At 42.9% G+C, this 19,533-nt stretch overlaps 1 protein-coding gene across 13 annotated transcripts in view; it reads left to right on the plus strand.

The window, feature by feature from the left end:
* TRAK1 (trafficking kinesin protein 1) overlaps nt 1-19,366 on the plus strand; it is a 203,285-nt gene extending 183,919 nt beyond the window's left edge. For 8 of the 13 annotated variants that reach the window (XM_033930397.1, XM_033930396.1, XM_033930393.1 and 5 more), the window contains 2 exons: nt 1,358-1,460; nt 16,440-19,366. In XM_033930397.1, the coding sequence (XP_033786288.1) occupies nt 1,358-1,460; nt 16,440-17,232 (896 nt within the window). In that variant the 3' untranslated portion in view covers nt 17,233-19,366. Of the gene's footprint in view, nt 1-1,357; nt 1,461-3,792; nt 3,882-14,121; nt 14,231-16,439 lie in introns of those variants that run through there. The other 5 variants (XM_033930399.1, XM_033930402.1, XM_033930400.1 and 2 more) reach the window with 3 other exon arrangements.
* Nucleotides 19,367-19,533: the final 167 nt, after the last annotated feature.

Raw genomic sequence — 19,533 nt, forward strand, 5'->3', positions numbered from 1 at the left:
AATTTGCTGTTTGCCAGTAGTAATCACGTAATAACTTTTAAATCATCCTGAGAGAGAAGGATTGGGTGACAGGTGTTTGTGTGGACCATACGGTCTAGTATGAGGAAGGTCAACTCTCAAACCAGAAAACCTATGCAATCATAGCACTGTGTAATTCTTTTCTGCCTTTGTTTCTCTCAGTAAGCTTTAATTATGCATGGCTTCACATATTTAAAATTACTTTGGAATGCCCTGTGCTAGGGAGCTGCATTTTATAACAATTTAATTTGTAAATTTCTGCAAACAAAATCAGACCTTTTTTTTTTCCAGTTGGTAAGGCAAGGATTATGTCAAGGCAAGGATTATGTCAAGGCAAGGATTATTGCCAGATAATCAGCTAGTGTACAACTTTAATTTTGATGAGGGCTCATATAATTTGAAATAAACATTTTATTCTCTGTAAAATGGACTGATTCTTCAGTGGTAATGCCACCAATGTTCATAACATAACATAAAAATTTATTTCTATACCGCAATACCATTAAGTTCTATGCAGTTTGCAAAATAGAATTAAAAAAACTGCACACATACAGTTGAATGTTAATACATTAATTTCCTAAGAATCTTGTAAACAAATGCATTTTCAATTGTCTCCTAAAATGCTGACATGAGCAAGAGGTCGCTGTTAGAGAATTCAGATCTTTATCCCATATTGCAGCTTGAAACGACAGAAGACGGTCAGTCTTTGCCGGCACTTTAACAAAATCACTGTTGAAACCCTGAGAGTGTTTCCCCTTGCCGTTAAGCCCACTCATACTTGTGAATATGATTGCATGAAAACTTGTTATAAACTGCAGCTGAGAAAGGAGGGTTTGTTATGGTGGGTCAAGTGGTGGAATCCAGAATTTTATAAAAGGTAACCTTTCTGGACATGAGAATGTCTTATGTTAAAAACACAACAGTAACAAAAAAAAAACAACCAAAGCTCACTAGTCTGATGCACTTGTAATCTATGAAGGTTGCAAAACAATTCTATCCTGCTGGTTACAACAGATTCATGGAGTTCTGGCCTACCACTGGGCCCTCCAAGTTTATGTGAGATAATGAGATGTTTAGTTCAATGACTCAGATCTACGTGAACACTGAAATGCAAGTGTTTCTGGGACCTCCAAAAATGGCTCTAAGATACACGAGGCTTAGAGCTGGAGGAAGGAAATCATTGTGGCAGCCCAGAACTACTAGTGTATTTCATGTGTTTTACACACATCACAAAAAAAGGGTATTCCATCATTTGCTACATCTGCTTTTGCAAAACAGAGCCTCTTGTGCCTTCACCAAGAATTTTTATTTTATTTTTTTTTTCATTTTTGCATTTTAGTTCCTCATCCTGGGAAGTGCATGTCACAAACCAGTTCCACTTTCACCTTCACCACCTGCCGCATCCTGCACCCTTCTGATGAACTGACTCGAGTCACTCCAAGGTAAGGGGCTTTGGTCCTGCAGAAAGAGCATTTCTAATGGTAAATCTCTTTGCTTTCTAGATAGGGGGGGTAGCACACAACTGCAAAATAATTTCTTAGAGCGAACAACCTCATTGTCTCCAAATGAATGAGCTTTCAAGTATATTTTTCCATATCACATGAGAACCGCTGCATTTTAGTTTGTAATCATCTTGATCTTGTATATGTCTGTTCAGAGTCTTTAAATGCAGTACACTTCATTTATCACTTTAAAAAATCATATTTTACAATATTCATTAGGGATGTTCTGTCCATGATGTAATATTGTATACCCACTCTGCATTGACTTCTAAACATTTATCATTGCTATCCCAGGAGCCCAGTTTTGTCTAAATGGTACCAAAAGTGGGGTATATGACTTATTTATAACAAAATCTTAAATAGGAGAAAGGCTGAAGTTTGACTAAGGACTAGAATCACTAACCTGCTCGATCGTGACCAATCCATGTCCGATCCGGGCAGGTCCAATGGGTTCAGAATCCAATAATATTTTATTTGGGACATTGTTAAATCTTAATAGTCCAATTGACAAATATAAAAAAAGACTTCTTATAATGACTGGGGTGGCCATACAATTAATTACTAGAAATTGGAAAAATCGGGTTAGATTGGATTTTTCTTTTTGGTGGGAAACACTTTGTTTATACTATCGATATGAAAGGATGTTAGAACAATCTGGGAATAGTAAGATTTTTAAAGTTATTTGGAGTCCTTTGGAGTCATTTGTTAAACAACGGAATGATTAATAACTCCGTTACCAGAATTAATTTGTTTTCCACCCACATCCAGGTAGGGAGGGAGGGAGAGGTGTAGGGGGGGGGAAGGGATGGGTAATTTGTTTCAGTTATTTGCAAGTATGTAAGTGCTGTTCTTCAGTATCTTTGAATGTATAATTGTTGCACTTTTTGAATGCTTATAAACTCAATAAAGAATTAAACACAGAAACCAACAATATTCTAATGGGAGCGATCGGAGGAACAATCCTGACGCATGCGCAGACCATCTGCTTTCCTTGTAGATGGTCTGCACATGTGTTCGTGTTTGTTTTTGCTTCGTTTGGGGGGGAAGGGTGCAACTCTCTTGCTATTTCTTCACTGGCCCCGACTCTCCTGCTCTCTGCTTCCTTCCCTGCAGTGCGAGCCCACAGGTTTAAATCGGGGCTCGCACTGCAGGGAAGGAGGCAGAGAGCAGGAGAGTCAGGACAGCAGAGATCAGTCTGGGTGGCAGAGAGAAGGGGGAGTTTGGATTCAGGACAGAGAGCAGGGCGGCGAGTTGGGGCACCCTGCATTACATATTAATGAGATGCAAAACAAACACATGCAAATAAAGCATCTTATTTTGTGTAAATATTGGTTTGCACACTGCAAGCTGCGTCAAAGCCAATAAAATTAATGTAACTAAAATCAAGGGTTATTTTAGCATCCTAAAGCGTTGACATCATGCCACAGCCCAGTGCTTTCAGGCCACATGTTAATGGGGGGTGGGTCACCCTTCATCTATAGATGTGGTAAGAGTGCTCCCTTCCACCTAGGCTGAAAGTTCCTTAGGCTCCCCCGCCAATGAAATCAAGGCCCCTTCCTTGTGCTACCCCAATCCAACAACCCTACTGGGCAGTTTCTATCTGCAAGTGTCTCCTCATACCACTGACCTCCCCTCCCTATTAGGCAGTAACACCTTCCCCAGTTGTTCCTGCCCTTGCCAGCTCCTTCTTTGAAAATAGTGTTGGTGACCCTTGGCAGTAGTCATATGGCACTACTGCTAGGGGTCAGGTTTCTGTATTAAGGCACCACTGTTGATGAAGGGCTCTGGCCTCTTTAACATGTGACCTGAAAGCATCAAGCTGCGACTTGGCCGCTCATTGCTCCTGGCTGATACCTTAACGCTATTTGAGAGGTGGTTCGCAAACAGCAATATTCTTTTATCATTGGAGTCAGGAACCTAAGGTACTGTGATACCACAGGTTGGTGATTCCCCTGATAAATCAAGATATGGTAAAAGCTCGCATTTTGCTGTATCTTTGTAATTCTTCTCCCCCCCCCCCCTTATTGTTATAAATTTTACTGGAACAGTATACAGATTTATATAAGTCCAATGTTGGGGTATCATTTTTTCTTCTTCTTCTTAAAGTCACATATGAGCTTTTCCTTTTAAGTTCAGATAGATGCAATGCAGTGTTTTACTGATTCCAGTATGACTCTGCACCCTGATCTTCAAGGGTCTGTTTCAGAAAATGCGCATTATAACATCTTATCTGATAAACAGGAGCTTCTTAACGATGAATGATTCTTCGCAGGTCATGTGAGCAGGAGGATGAAACTGAATTGTATCACACTTTGACGCCAGGCGATGTAGGGCAGACACTATGATTCAACGTGGCAGGGGGTGAGCAATGCCTGCCAGTGGTGCCTCTGTGCTGGCAGGGTCACGTAGAAGGAATGCTTAGTGTGTGTGAAACCAGCTAACCCCAACAGACTAGCCATTTACTCGAGGTCATCACTCTAACCTGACTAAATTTCATGTAGCAGCAAGGTGTCAATATCGAGACGGCTAACCTTGAGGTTGCGAGTGGGCGCAACAGTAATTCTGCTAGGTGGGTTTTGTTAGCCTCATTTAGACCAATAAAGTTATCTACTATGGTGATTCCTAAACCTCTTCTGGAAGCACCCCTAACTGGTCTGGTTTTCAGGATGTCCCTGTGAATATCCATATGCTCATTAAGGCTGCCTAGAAACTAGTTTGGTTGGATGTGTTTTAGGGCTGAGTTGGGAAGCACCTACTCTATTGTGGTCTCTGTGGTGAAAAATTATTGCTGTTGCAGGGGAGAGTGTGACACAGTGGTTAAAGCAACAGCTTCAGCACCCTGAGGTTATGGGTTCAAACTCGCACTTCTCTTTGTGATCCGGGGCAAGTCACTTAATCCCCCCATTGCCCCAGTTACATTAGATAGAGTGAGCCTGCCAGGACAGATAGGGGAAAATGCCCGAGTACCTGAACGTACACCACTTAGGTTATAAGTGGTATATAAATGCTAAAAATAAATAAGATTCTAAGTTCGTTCTTTCTTCTCATGGTGCAGCAGCTGCTCATAGCTTCTATATCATCCCGGTACTGCTGCTTCTGTACCCTACGGTTTAAAGGTTTTGAGATTTGGTGGTCAGTTATGACAAAGGAGATTGTTAGGATAGTTCTGGTTTTATTTAACTTCCTGTGAAAAGCTAAATGTTTTGAAAGTTTCTGAAAAATTTTATTTGCCTACGCATTAACTTTTCGCATCGTGTTAAATCAGGGTGCCATCGCGCCATCTGCCTTCATCAGATCCTTACAAAGGCATCATGCCGACGTGTGTGAGGCCTAAATGCAACAGGATGAAAGGTGTCAGTTTTGAAAATAAAAATAAGCAGCATGGCCATAATCACTTTTCATCTCATAAACTGAGAGAGAGGGCGAGAGAGATGATGCGGTATACAAACCTAAGGATTAGATTAGAAAGAGAGACAGAAAAAGGTGTATAAAAATATGAAAGGGGTTAAGATTAAAATTAAAAAGTGGCATGAATTTAAGGCTGAAAATCCAATGGGAACTAAAGAAAAACAGCAAAATGCTGCTTTGAGCAGTATTAATCCTTCCTTAGTATGGCTCGTTGTCTCCCAAAGACTGCTCAAAGGGAAAGTGACAAATGGGGTCTTAGAGGGACCTGACTCCCACTGCCTCCTTCTTGTAATTTAAAATAGCAAAGCAAAATGTCTTAGACTGAAGCCAAAAAGTGTGCTTGCTATTTTTAAAAGAAAATGAAAAGATATTCAACTTAGCTGACACAATATAGACCTAAGGCCTGTTTTACTAAGGCTTTTCTTCTATTCCATATCTATGACAGAAATACATAAACGTGGCAAATCAGTACTCCATGGATGTAATTCAGTTGTCCTACCAGTTGTGCCTTAAAGCGTAAAAGAAAATAGTTTATAAAAAGTAGATAGAGAGTAGTAATTCTGGCACTGATCAGAACAGGTTTTGCTACTAGGTTGCTCTTTACTTAAAAGTCCACAAATGCAATCAGTTTGAAAGTGCATCATTTAAGGATGGTACAGTAGTCTCAAACTTATACAATACATCATTTTTTAATGGGTCTTTTGAGCAGGGGCTTTCAAGCCTGATTTTTTTTTTTTTTTTTTTTGAGTAGTCTTCTAGGCAGACTGATTTTCAGGAGGCCATGCATGGAAATCTATCACATGCATATGTAGTGGGTATCGCGAGATCCTGATTGCCTGCATAAGTACCTGAGAACCAGGGGGAAAGCGTCATCTTTAGAACATATCCAGTCCTCCAGTTTCCTTCAGGATTGATGCCACTCTTAGAACGCTACATTTTAAATGATGTTGCACTTAGGGTTCCTTTTACTAAGGTGCGCTAGCGTTTTTAGCACACGCACAAGATTAGCGTGCACTAGCTGAAAAATTACCGCCTGCTTAAAAGGAGGCGGCAGTGGCTAGCACGCGTTAAAACCGCTAGCGCGTCTTTGTAAAAGAAGCCCTTAGTGAACCTGATTAGTGATGTCATAAGGGCACATAAATTATCTCCTTTTCACTTGTGTTGTGCATGATCTAATTCCCACTATTGTTGTTTTTTTAAAAATAAATATATGTCCAGATCTATTTAAAACAGAGTACTGTCATTTAGATTTTTATTTTTAAAAATTTTATTTCACTGTCTTTTTTTTCCCCCACCCCTAAACCAGTTTCACTCTACATTAGGAATGGAATGCAGGAAAGCTGCTTTAGTTAAATATCCTCTGTTCCTTTCCATTAGCTAGCATCCTAATTTCATGTATGTCTTTCTTGTTTGATTTTTTTAAATCTCTCTGTTGCCTGCACCTTTACTTCGTATGCCTCCTTTTCCTCATGGGTTATTGCTTGTGCATGGAGTTGTTGCAGTTCTTTCTGTTGGTGTCACTCTATTTGACTATGTAATGAAACAGATATGAATATTGTCAAAGCAGTCATCACAATGACCTGTGCCATAGAAAATGTTCAAACAGCATACACAGGAATAATATAAGCCTAACGTTGGGCCATAACATTTAACAAGAAAAAAATACCAGAATACAAAGAGGAAGAAGAAAACATGAGCGTGTTTTATACCTGGATATGATTTTTTAAATGCAATATTCTGCTCTCTGACCAGCTTAAAAAGAAGCTGGGTTCAGGAACTGGACCCAGAATCCTCCCTGTCCTCACCATGTCATTCAAGCAATGGAGCAGCCTCATTTTTAGTCTTTTCAAAATCACTTTTAGGCCTCTTGCTGTGAGGTATTGTATATATAACCTCACTCCATCACCAGACTCTAAATGTTCCAACCAATATCTTCCCTGTAATCTTCTGGATATGACTAGAATCTCATCTATTTGTAATCTGCCTAGAACCGCATGGTATTGGCGGAATAAAAGAAACTAATGGAATGTAATTTATATAGTGTTATAAGATGTTTACAGAACTTGACAGTCACAGAGACGAGACAGTCCATGCTCATTGGAGTTACATTCTAGTCAGTGAACAGACTCTGAGCACAGATGGACAGTAAAGAAGAAACATGCAGTGAAATGCAGTGGCATAGCTAGAAATGATTGGACTCTGGGCAAAAAAAAAAAAAAAAATTAATATGGGACCCCTATAATGCCATCTCACCCATGGCAGTAGGGACTGGGGGATGGAGAAAGGGAAATCCTCCATTAAACAGCTTGGACACAAGATGGCTGAGGGGAGATGTGATTGAAGTCTACAAAATCCTGGGTGATGTAGAATGGGTACAAGTGAATTGATTCTTTGCTCCATCTGAAATTATGGGGTCCTGGCTTCAAAAGTGCAGTTGTTAGGTGCCATCGACTCGTGTTTGAGTCCTAGCAACTTGATAATGATATCAAGATTTTGTGGCAGAATACATAAGTAGATTGCCAAGCCTTCTGCGCGGTATAAATTCATTGTTGTCGCCATTGTCACATCCAACGCGATCTTCCACCTCCAACAGTGCCCATCTGCTGCTGCCCAGATAGGTGGTGCATCGTTAGTCTGACATCTCTGCTGAAACCTGTCCACCTTGGGAGGTCCTACTGGTAGTGAAACTACTGATGGCATACCTTTAAGCGTCACAGATGCACACAAACCCCAGTGGCACGACAAGCCCATGTACAGTGATTGGAGAAAAGTACAATAACACCCTCCAAATTTTTTGCATCGGGCCAAGAAGAAAACTATGATGCAAAGGCAGGGGAACGGCCCTGTGAGTGGCATGTAAAAGGTATCTTACCTCACAGGGTGTCATTAAAGCACGCTCATATTCAATCCAAGTATAAATGGAACATCCCATGAACCAGTCATGTAGATGTCTCAGTAAGCAGCCTTGGCTATAAAGTCTAAAATCACGTCCCAATCCATATTTCCAACCACCATAAAGAAATTGGGAATGCATTTTTTTTTTTCAATTCTTTATTATTTTCAAAACTTACAATAAGTGTAACATTAAATACCACATTTATACATCAATGACACACTTAATATACCTTTAATATCCATTTTAGAATTAGTCCCTCCCCTACACATTCATAATGCCCATCACATAAAACTTCTATCATGAACCCCAATATATCTAAATTAATTAATCTATCAGACCCCCAACCTCCCCCCTCCTGGATGTGCATGTTATACGGAAAAACAATTAAGTATTACAATATTTTGTTAATGGCTCCCAAATCTCCTGAAATTTCTTAAAATTCCCTTTCTGAATGGCTAATATTCTTTCCATTTTGTACATATGACACAATGAATTCCACCAAAAACTATAATTAAGCCTCGTCCAATTCTTCCAATTGCTCGTAATTTGTTGTATGGCAACTCCTGTCATCCTATATAATAAAAGACTAAGCGCACATGCGCACTTAGGATTTCCTGTTCCCTGCCGTTGTGGTCTGTGATCCGTGGCCGCCAATCCGGTGGCAGGGAGCATTCTGGCCACTCCCCTCCTCCCGTCCTCACTCACCATGGAAGCCAGGCAAGCTCTCTCCCTACCCATGTTCTCAGCAGGGAACACACTTCCCGCCCTAACTCACTGCTGCCGCCGCCGCTGCTGCTGATCATCCTGTAAAGAGCAGCCTGCGATGGTGGCCGGCTTTAGCAAACCTCGCAGGCCGCTCTCCACCCTCGGCAGCACGTTCCCTCTGACGCATGGGATCGCGTCAGAGGGAACGTGCTACCGAGTTGGAGAGCGGCCTGCGAGGTTCGCTAAAGCCGGCCACCATCGCAGGCTGCTCTTTACAGGAGGATCAGCCACCACAGGGATCGTGAGAGGAGCCGCCGGTACTTTGAAACTTGAAAAAAAAAACCTTCAGCCACAGCAGGCCAGCCCGCAGGAAGGGGAGGGGCCGAACGGAGCAGGCCAGATTGCGTTAAGAGAAGGGAGGGGCCGAACGGAGCAGGACAGCTCACGGTAAGAGAAGGTAATGGGAGGTGGGGGAAAATGCTGCTACTGCTTCAGCAGGGACCTGGAGGGGAAGTGAAATACCGCTGCTTCTTCTGCAAAGGAAAGGGGGGGGGGAGAAGGGAATGGGGGTGGGGGAAAATGCTGCTACTACTTCACAGGGATCTTGAGGGGAAGGGAAATATCACTTCTGCTTCTGCAAAGGAAAGTGGGGGGGGGGGGGAGAGAGAGACAGAAAGAAATACAGACAGACAAAGGAGGCCAGGGAGAGAGACAGACAGAAATAAAGACAGACAGGGGACCAGAGAGACAGACAGAAAGAAAGACAGACAGACAAAGGGTGCCAGGGAGAGAGAGAAAAAAATAGCAGGAGGGAGAGAGACAGAAAGAAAGGAAGAAAGAGACAGGAGCAGGGAGAGAGACATAAATAAAGAAAGACAGACAGGCATATATTCTAGCACCCGTTAATGTAACAGGCTTAAACACTAGTTATTAATAAAAGCCTATTGTTCTTAGATGATATTTGACTTTTAGCTCTCATTGACATGCAAAAAAGCACAGTATCATAGGATAATGCCACTGGATTTTCTAACAAGCAATTTATTTGGCCTCATATTGATTTCCAAAAAGCCAAAATAAATGCATTTTTGACTTCTTTCCTCTCCAACAAAAATTAGAACGTAACCTATGTAAAAAAATCTTTCCGTAACAAATAGAATGTGAGGACTTACATAACATAAAGCCATCTTGGATGGCTTGAATTTAATTAAATTCTACCCAGTAATGAGAGCGGAAGCGAAGACCAACTAGTTAGCCATTGCTTGGTAAGATGCAACAACCTAGAGATATTAAGAGAGTAAATAGAAGATATAGAGGTAGAGAAAAGTATTCCCAAGTATTGAAAAGAATCCTCTGCCCAATGCAGTGGGAACGTGTCCCCTTACTAAGACTTAATTACATCATCTAAAGCCAAAGTTTCAGGTTTAAACCAGTTCAATTTATATCCAGAGAATTCTCCATATGCCACAAAACTGTCCATTAGCGTCCGTAAGGAATACACTGGGTTAGTAATGTGTTCCAGGAGGTTATCGGCAAAGGCCGCTAACTTAAATGCATAGTCTCCCAGTTTCACTCCATCTCAGGATTCGCATATATTTCCCATATCACTATTACTGCTACTAATCATTTCTATAGCGCTACTAGACATATGCAGTACTGTACATCAAAATATAGAAGAGAGAGTCCTTTCTCAGAAAAGCTTACAATCTAGTCATGCCAGATAAACTGGACAAGAAAGTGCATCAGTAAACAGTGTTCAGGTGGGGGAATGATAAGACACTATTAGTGCTTAGAAGGTAGGTTGGAGTTCAGAATTGAAAGTACCGTATTTTCACGCATATAACGCGCGCGTTATACACGGTTTTTACAAACCGTGCGCGTTATACGCGTGAGCGCATTTTACAAATTTTTTTTTACATTGTTCCCCCCCCGACGTCCGATTCACCCCCCCCCCCGCAGGACCGCTCGCACCCCCACCCCGAAGGACCGCTCGCACGCACTCCCACCCGCACCCTCACCTCCACCCTGAAGGACCGCTCACACCCCCACAGCCTCCCAACCCCCCCCCCCCTCATCATGTAGAAGCTCCTACCGGTGTCCTGATGCTTCCTCTTGGCGGTCCCGGCCCTTCTGTGAGCCCCGCGTCTGCGCTGCTTCGTCTACCAGCGGTCCCGCCCTTTCTCTGACATCAGAGAAAGGGCGGGACCGCCGGAAGACGAATAAGCGCAGATGCAGGGCTCGCAGAAGGGCCGGGACCGCCAAGAGGAAGCAGCAGGACAGCGGTAGGAGCTTCTACATGATGAAGGGGGGGGGTCGGGAGGCTGTGGGGGTGCGAGCTGTCCTTCAGGGTGGGGGTGCGGGTGCGGGTGGGAGTGCGTGCGAGCGGTCCTTCGGGGTATGGGTGCGTGCGAGCGGTCCTTCGGGGTGGGGGTGCGAGCGGTCCTGCGGGGGGGTGAATCGGACATCGGGGGGCATCAGGCTTTCAGGGTGGGGACAGGACTTCAAGGGGGAGAGGAGAGTCGGGGCGGGGGAAAGGAGAGTCGGGGTGGCCAGAGTAGAGTCGGGGCGGGCGAAAGGAGAGTCGGGCGGCGACGGGAGAGTCGGGGCAGCATGCGCGGTATACGGGTGTGCGCGGTATATAAAATTTTTTTTACATATATGTCGGTTTCCCGCGCGCTATACCTGTGTGCGCGTTTTACACGGGTGCGCATTATCTATGTGAAAATACGGTATCTTCAAAGAGGTGGGCCTTGAGTCTGGATTTGAATACTTCAAGCGACAGAGCTTGACGTACCGAGTCAGGCAGTTTATTTCAGGCATACAGTGCAGCAAAGTAGAAGGGATGGAGTCTGGAGCTGGCCATAGAGGAGAAAGGTACAGGTGAATGGAGTGCCGGGGGAGGGGGGAGAGTGTATGGAGATGAGAGAGGAAAGATACTGAGAAGCTGTAGAGCAAATTCACTTGTAGGTCAGTAAGAGGAGTTTGAACTGTTGCGGAAACGGATAGGGAGCCAATAAAGTGACTCAAGAGGGGTAATGTGGGTATAGCAACATTGGCGGAATATGAGGCGTGCAGCAGAGTTTTGAACAGATTGAAGGGGAGAGAGATGGTTTAGTGGAAGGCCAGTGAGAAGCAGGTTGCAATAGTCTAGGTGATGAGGGTATGGATGAGGGTCTTGGCAATGTGCTCTGAAAGGAAGGATCTTATTTTAATGATATAGAGAAAGAAATGACAAGTTTTGGCAGTCTGATATGGGAAGAGAAGGAGAGAGATGAGGGGAGATATGATTGAAGTCTATAAAATTCTTAGTGGAGTACAAGTGCATCGATTTTTCACTCAATCAAAATTACAAAGACTAGGGGACACTCGATGAAGTTATAGGGAAATACTTTTAAAACCAATAGGAGGAAATATTTTTTCACTCAGAGAATAGTTAAGCTGTGGAACGCATTGCCAGAGGTTGTGGCAAGAGCGGATAGAGTAGCTGGTTTTAAGAAAGGTTTGGACAATTTCTTGGAGGAAAAGTCCATAGTCCGTTATTGAGAAAGACATGGGGGAAGCCCCTGCTTACCCTGGATTGGTAGCATGGAATGTTGCTATTCCTTGGGTTCTGGCTAGGTACCAGGTACCTGGATTGGCCAACGCGAGAACAGACTACTGGGCTTGATGGACCATTGGTCTGACACTGTAAGACTATTCTTATGAGTCAAAGATTACCCCAAGGTTACACGCTGATGAGACAGGGATGATAAGGGTGTTGTTCATGGAAATAGAGAATGGGGAAGAGGAGAAACAGGTTTAGGTGGAAAGATAAGGAACTAAGATAAGGCCATGTTTAATTTTAGATGGTGGCGAAACAACACAAATAGAAGAGGTGAAACGGGACATCCCTGCCAGGTCCCATGAAATAAGGGAATTCTGCCGAAAGCAGTTCATTTACAAATAACCATGCTTTAGGACAGTGTCCCCTAAACTTTTCAGCACCGCAGCACACTAAACCTGCCAAAAGGCATCCGGAAGTGCGCGGACATCAACATGATGATGTCATGTGAAATGCGTGACATCATCACGTTGACATCTGCGCATATGAGGAGGCCCTCCTGCCACGATCCTGAACCTGTCACTTCACCAGTGGGGTATCCTGGAGGAGGGGAAGTGCGGGGAGAGGAGGAGAGATGCCAGCGAGGAGGAGAGTCATTACCACTGGCTGACTGCCTACAGGATGTGCCTCTCCTCCAGACCTCATTCCATTCCCCAACCAACATCTCTCTCTGTCCCTCCAAGAGTCCAACTTTTCTTCCTCTCTCCTCTGCCCCATTGGCAACAAGTCTCCCTCTCTCTCACTATCCATCTGTCTTGAGAGATCCAGGCATCTCTCCCACCCCCTCTACTGCCACATTCAACATTTCACCCTCTCTCATCCCCCAGATCATGTGCAGCATTTTTCACCACTACCTACCACCAGCTCCATGCCCATTTCTCCATCTATCACCCCTCTCCAACACCATGCCACATCTCTCCCTCTCATCCTTCTATTCCCCATGGATCTCTACCTCAGTCCTCTCTCTATACCCAATTTTCTTTTCCCCATGTGCATCATCTCTCACTTACACACTCATGCCCATCAATTCTCCCTTTCTATTCCCTCCCTCCTATATCCCAAGTTAGTGCCCCCATTTTATGCCCCTTTCCTTCCTTCCGTGTTGAGTTTGTGCCTCCGAAGGCGACCTGTTCACAGGCACCGCCATGGATCTCTGCCTGCCCCCTAATGAAGCCGCCGCAGTTCCCTCCCTGCCTCCATCTGCCTACACGCTGAACCACCCCCGAAGCCAACCCGGAGCTGACACGCTCCCCCCCCCCCAGCAGCAACTCTGCGCAGGAATGGGCCATGGCCATGCAGCGACTCACACACTACATACAGCCGGCCCACAAGCCTTCCCCCCAACGTCAATTCCGACGTTGGAGAGAAGGTTCTGGGCCAGCCAATCGCTGCCTGGCTGGCCTGGAACTTTCTCTTCAGTGTCAGAATTGATGTCGGGGGAGGGGGGGAAGACTTGTGAGCCGGCCACTTGCGAGTCACTGCACGTGTCCGGCTCACAAGCCTCCCCCTTCCCCCCCCCGACGTCACTGACGTTGAAGAGAACAAGGATGGGAATGCTACATCTGTAGATGACGTCCTACTGGTCATCCCAGTGAAGAAACAGGACATGAAGAACAAGCAGAAGATTAAGGCAGGCCTAGAGAAAATCTTTGGTTGGTTCCAAATAAACAGACTAATAGCCAACAGGGAAATGAACTACTTCTAATTAACAAATGGTGAGGGAAACAGCCCGAGTTACCAACTAACTCTGAACGGCAGCACCATAAAATCATCCATGGGGGGAGTGAGAAACCTAGGAGTATGGCTAGACCCAAACCTATTGCAAATGCTCAAATAATATAGCCACTGAACCTAGTACTGAATTTGCAAGTCCAAGACTGATAGTACCAGTGCAACTTGTTACAATACTGGAGCCACTCACACTTAAATATAAAGTGTATAAAGCTGATAAAAGCAAACGGCTAATTTTTTCCAATTTTTGTTTGGATCTTCAGAATGCAACTGGGCACAGCATACTTCCAGTTGCTAACGTCTCCATTGATCCTTTCATGTGCAAGGATACACTTTTATTGCCACACCATCCTTTGACTACAAGCAAGCTATGTAAGTTAATGATGCCATTTGCTTAGCTTGTTCTAAACCACCTTTCTGGTAGTTCAGTAGGGGGAACAACTAAAGAATATATAGAAATAATTTTTCAGTGCTTAAAAATAATATTTTATTGTGGTCAAGATTTATATTATTTAAAACCAATTGACCATTATTGACTATGTTTAAACAAATAACTTTCAACTTAAATCAAAGGTTCTTGTGGCACACGCATTCAGTCAGGATTTCAGGGTGTCCAGGATGAATTTGAATGAGAAAATGTACATGTACTGCTCCCTTTATATCCAAATCTATCTCATGTTTGTTCATTATGGATATGATTGGCTGGGTATAACACCGATTTAAATTTATAAGTGGATTTTCCACCAGCCCTAATGTGAATAATACTGATGATGTAGGAAAACAAAGGGAAACTGCAGACAAGCGTACAAGGATGCAGGCTATATTTATTATACCAGGTAATTGAGTGCGGTTAATATCACCACCTTTAAACAAACCAAGGGACCCGACACGGTCTGTGTTTGTTAATATGCCTTCATCAGGGGTCCCAGGTTGACAAGGTATCAAATAAAACCGCAACCAAAAAAAACATGAGCCTGTGTGAATCGGAGATGATCGCAAAACGACGGTCTCTGTGCAAACTGCTATGATGTTAACATAGGAATTGCCACTGCTGGGTCAGACTAGCGGTCCATCGTGCCCAGCAGTCCGCTCCCGCGGTGGCCCCTAGGTCAAAGACCAGCGCCCTAACCAAGACCAGCCCTACCTGCGTATGTTCCAGTTCCACAGGAACTCTTCTAACTTTGTCTTGAATCCCTGGAGGGTGTTTTCCCCCTACAACAGCCTCCAGAAGAGCGTTCCAGTTTTCTACCACTCTCTGGGTGAAAAAGAACTTCCTTATGTTTGTACGGAACCTATCTCCTTTTAACTTTAGAGAGTGCCCTCTCGTTCTCCCTTCCTTGGAGACGGCGAACAACCTGTCTTTATCTACCAAGTCTATTCCCTTCATTATCTTGAAGGTTTCAATCGTATCCCCTTTCAGTCTCCTCTTTTCAAGGGAGAAGAGGCCCAGTTTCTCTAATCTCTCCTATACGACAGCTCCTCCAGCCCCTTAACCATTGTTACATATACATTTAAACAGACAGGCAAACAGAAGAGCACCTCACCTTGGAATTTATACAGTCAAACAAAAAGGCATTGGTTGGAAAGACACACATAAATGTAAAAACATAAGTTATGTATTTTAAAGTTAAATAGCAGCCACAGCACAGAATAATGGCCTTAAAAAACAGAATAAAATTATACTTAAAATAAAAGATTTAGGGCTCCTTTTACAAAGGTGCACTAGCGTTTTTAGCGCATGCACAGGATAAGCGCGTGCTATAGCGCGCGCTAGCTGAAAAATTACCACCTGCTTAAAAGGAGGCCTTTGTAAAAGGAACCTTAATTTTAATGTACACATAAAATAATGTAAATCCACATAAAAACATAAATTGCAATAGCATTATAGCAGAAACATTGGTATTTCCAAGTGGTATTTGATTGCATTTCCTGACACTTTTATTATATCAATGTCATGCTCGTGTTTTTCTCTTTTACTGCTATGGCCAGTTTTCTTGCATTCGTTTTATTGGTTGGAATGGGAATGTCCCAGGTGATCCACAGTTCTCTGTGGGTTTTACTTAAGCTACTCAACTGCTTGATTAACAGGTGATACTCACTAGTGCTTTGCCTCCATAGCACTGCCCTAAGGAACTAGAGCCACCAACTGCTATTGGATTAGACCCATTTAACTGCAAAGTATGCTTTCTTTGAATGTTTTTGCGTTGTGGAGAGAGTTAAAATTTTCAGCACAAGATAATCAATTAATTGATTTGAACTGGCATAAACCTACCGGTTCTGTTATTTTTTACCCCAATCATTAAATACCCCCTTAGTTTTTACCCCAGTCATTAAATACATATTTCTAATATATAATTTACTATATCATTGTTATTAAATGACATTATTTAATAGGTATAACACATGCATTAGATGTTTAATACAGTTGCATGTTGTCTTGTACTATTGAGATGTTTACTAAGTGCATACCTTACTAAAATGAATTTAGTCATTTATATAAGTTCATGCCTTCTATTTGTCAATATAGTTTTAATTTTTCAAATGTGAATGCAAATAGTAATGCATCTTATTTTTTCTATAGCCTTAACTCAGCTCCTACAGCAGCTTGTGGCAACTTTAACAATTTGAAATCCACTCCAGTAGCTACACCGTGCACCCCTCGACGTTTAAGCTTGGCTGAATCCTTTACTAATCTCAGAGACTCTACAACCACTATGAGCACATCTTTGGGATTAGTGCGACTTCTCAAGGAACGGGGAATTTCAGCAGCAGTCTATAACCCACAAACCTGGAACAGGGCCAACAAAGGTGACATTTTGAATCCGTATCTCCCTAAAATGGCCATAATCCCATCCACTCCTCCAAACTCGCCTATGCAGACTCCAAGCTCTTCCCCTCCTTCATATGAATTTAAGTGCACCAGTCCACTTTATGACAACTTTTTGGCCTCAAAGCCTGCCAGTTCCATTTTAAAAGAGGTCAGAGAAAAGAAGAGCAAAAGGAGCAGTGAGAGTCAGACGGATGTGTCCGTCAACAACCTTAACCTAGTGGACAAAGTGAAGAAATTTGGAATCGACAAAGCATCTGGGCTAGCCCAAGCTCCCACCATCCATGGCGACCAGGGGCCTGTTCTCTGTGCGGGGCAGGGACCTGTTATGGGCTTTGCTCCTGGTGTGCATATACAAGAAGGCCTTCCTTTGGGCTGCCCTGTTGTAACTAATGCTATTGGAGGCCTTCAATTAAACACTGGTATTCGCCGGAACCGCAGCTTTCCGACCATGGTGGGTTCCAGCATGCAGATGAAAGGTGCTGCAGTCCTAACTTCAGACATACTAATAGGAACCAAGTTGCCCAAACAAACTAGCTTACGATGAGAGGCTTAGTTTTATATGTGCTATTTTAAGAAACCAATAACTCCCCTTCTCTTTCTTCCCCATTCCTCTGTGTTCGACAAATCAACTTTGTGCCTAATGGAAATAGTGTACACTTTGTATAATTATGTAAATAAGTTTCAGATATAATGTAACTAAACTTGATTATTTTACTGCCTAAAATGGGAGTAAGAAGCACTTGCCGTACTAAATGCTAAACTTTTGAAGGGTAGCATATTTTTTTAAGATGCACTGAATAAATTATGATTTGGTAGACAGGATGTAACAATATTGTTTATAGAGTGGGTTGCCATCAGTAGCCCAGCAAGATGGACTTGTAGCTGCTGGAGGCTCAGACTCGTATTGTAGCCCTTGTCATAGGCAGGGGATCACCTTTGTACAGTCAAGACTAAATTTGTATAATGTATGTTTGCAAACTGAATTGTTTTCTTAAAGCATTTCAAATAACTTGGATGATGTTCCATACAAATCAGAAAGCAGGAAATTAGTGCTAGGTCTTACATGTATCCATGCTGTACGTTAAACCATGTCTAGATATCACTGTAGTGTAACCATATGCATATATACAATACAGTACATACTCTTTTAGTGTTGAATATAAACAGATGGAATCATGACATCAAATGAAAAGTGCTGTTACAAGGGAAAATCTTTGTGCTTTGCAGTGAGAAAGTTAGTGCCCTTTGCTGCCAAGATAGAAAATGGCCTGCTTTCCACTGCAGGGCAAGCCACTTGCCCCAGTCATGTTGCATATTGTATTTAGACTCTACACTGGACTGTGGAGGAAAAGCTTTACCACAGAGTTTATCAACTTACAGTGAAAACGCTGCTCGTGACTGTTATTTTCAAGAAGCATTCGGGTGGTTTTCACGTGTAAGAAGGGGTCGTGGCAGCCTCCTTTTTAAAGGGAATTGAGTTCTCTAGAAGGGGTGAAAATGAAAGTGCTTTAACAAGGAGAAGATTATATGCAGTGTTAATGAGAGGCGTGTGCTTGAAGGGGGATGAACCACAATCAAATTGAGTGACGGAATGGTACAGATGGAATGTCGGTCATAAGTCTTTCATTGCTCTTTGTCTTATTTTTGCTGTTTTATAATGAAAACTTCAATAGAGCAGAATTATTGGTTTATGTGTAGAGATGGCCATTGTGATTCTGAAAAAAAACCCCACATCTTTCTTTCTAAACAACTTGAGATACTCTTTACTCTGCGGAATCTACTTTAAAGGCATGGATAGTGCCAGAACCCAGCACCAAATCACATTCATGTCATACCTTCATTTTTAACAGGCCATCCTATCACAAACGCACAGCAAATATTCACAGTAGAAATGTAGCAAAGCCTGTCATTCTGTGAATGATGGTCTGCCAGTCTTCCTTCTTACTGAGATATGTGGTAAGCTCACAACCCTTTGAGTTTTGAACAGCAGGTTAAGAACCATTACTTCACTCTTGTAGCATTAATTTAATGTTCAATTTAGTTTTACTGCTACGAGATTATTCATGGGGATTATAGCATGACTTTAAGGTGGGATAAAGAATAATTGCTCATGCTGTAGAGTAAGGAGGTACTCTTATGATGCATCTTTATTTTAACTTTCCAGAGAGATCTGCCAGAGATTTCCAGAGAAATATGCCAGTGTCTCAAGGCATATTTGATCTCTTAATAAGCTTATGGTTTTCTGCCCTTGTCCCAACACTGACCCTCATTCACTTACCACCTATCACATAATCCTTAATCCAGGCAAAAATAATTTTTGAACTGGTACCTCCTTTGAGCTTCCAGTTCATTTGGAACCAGCCTGCACAAGAAAGACAGCACAGCGAGCCTTTGTTTTTGACTACTGAGGAAAGGGCACCCTCCTCCTCCTACTACTGTTTAGCTAAGCCTTTGCTGTGACTGTCCTGGGGGGGAGGGGGGGGGACAGATCCAGGCACTCTTTGAACCCAGTGCATGTGTATCATAATCTGATGGCTGGAAATCTCATCCCAAGGGGTTCTGATGTAACTTACAGGACTGAGGAATCGTACCAGATCATACATAACAATTCACGGCAGTGCCACTGAGTCATTGGGCCAGTGCATTCACAGGAAATGTATTGACTACTGTTAGATTGCCAAACAGAACCCTTAGTTGTTTTCACCAGAGTTTGGATTCTTTAGAGCAGACAGCACTTTATAGATATCTGTAAACTTACAGCCTCAGCTGTATAACATTCAACTTGTGAAAATTTCCACAAATGGACAGGCTTGAAAACTGCTGCTTACTGCACTAAATTTTACCT

This window comes from Geotrypetes seraphini, chromosome 2 (assembly GCF_902459505.1).
Source record: "Geotrypetes seraphini chromosome 2, aGeoSer1.1, whole genome shotgun sequence".
In the NCBI taxonomy this organism is placed as follows: Eukaryota; Metazoa; Chordata; class Amphibia; order Gymnophiona; family Dermophiidae; genus Geotrypetes; species Geotrypetes seraphini.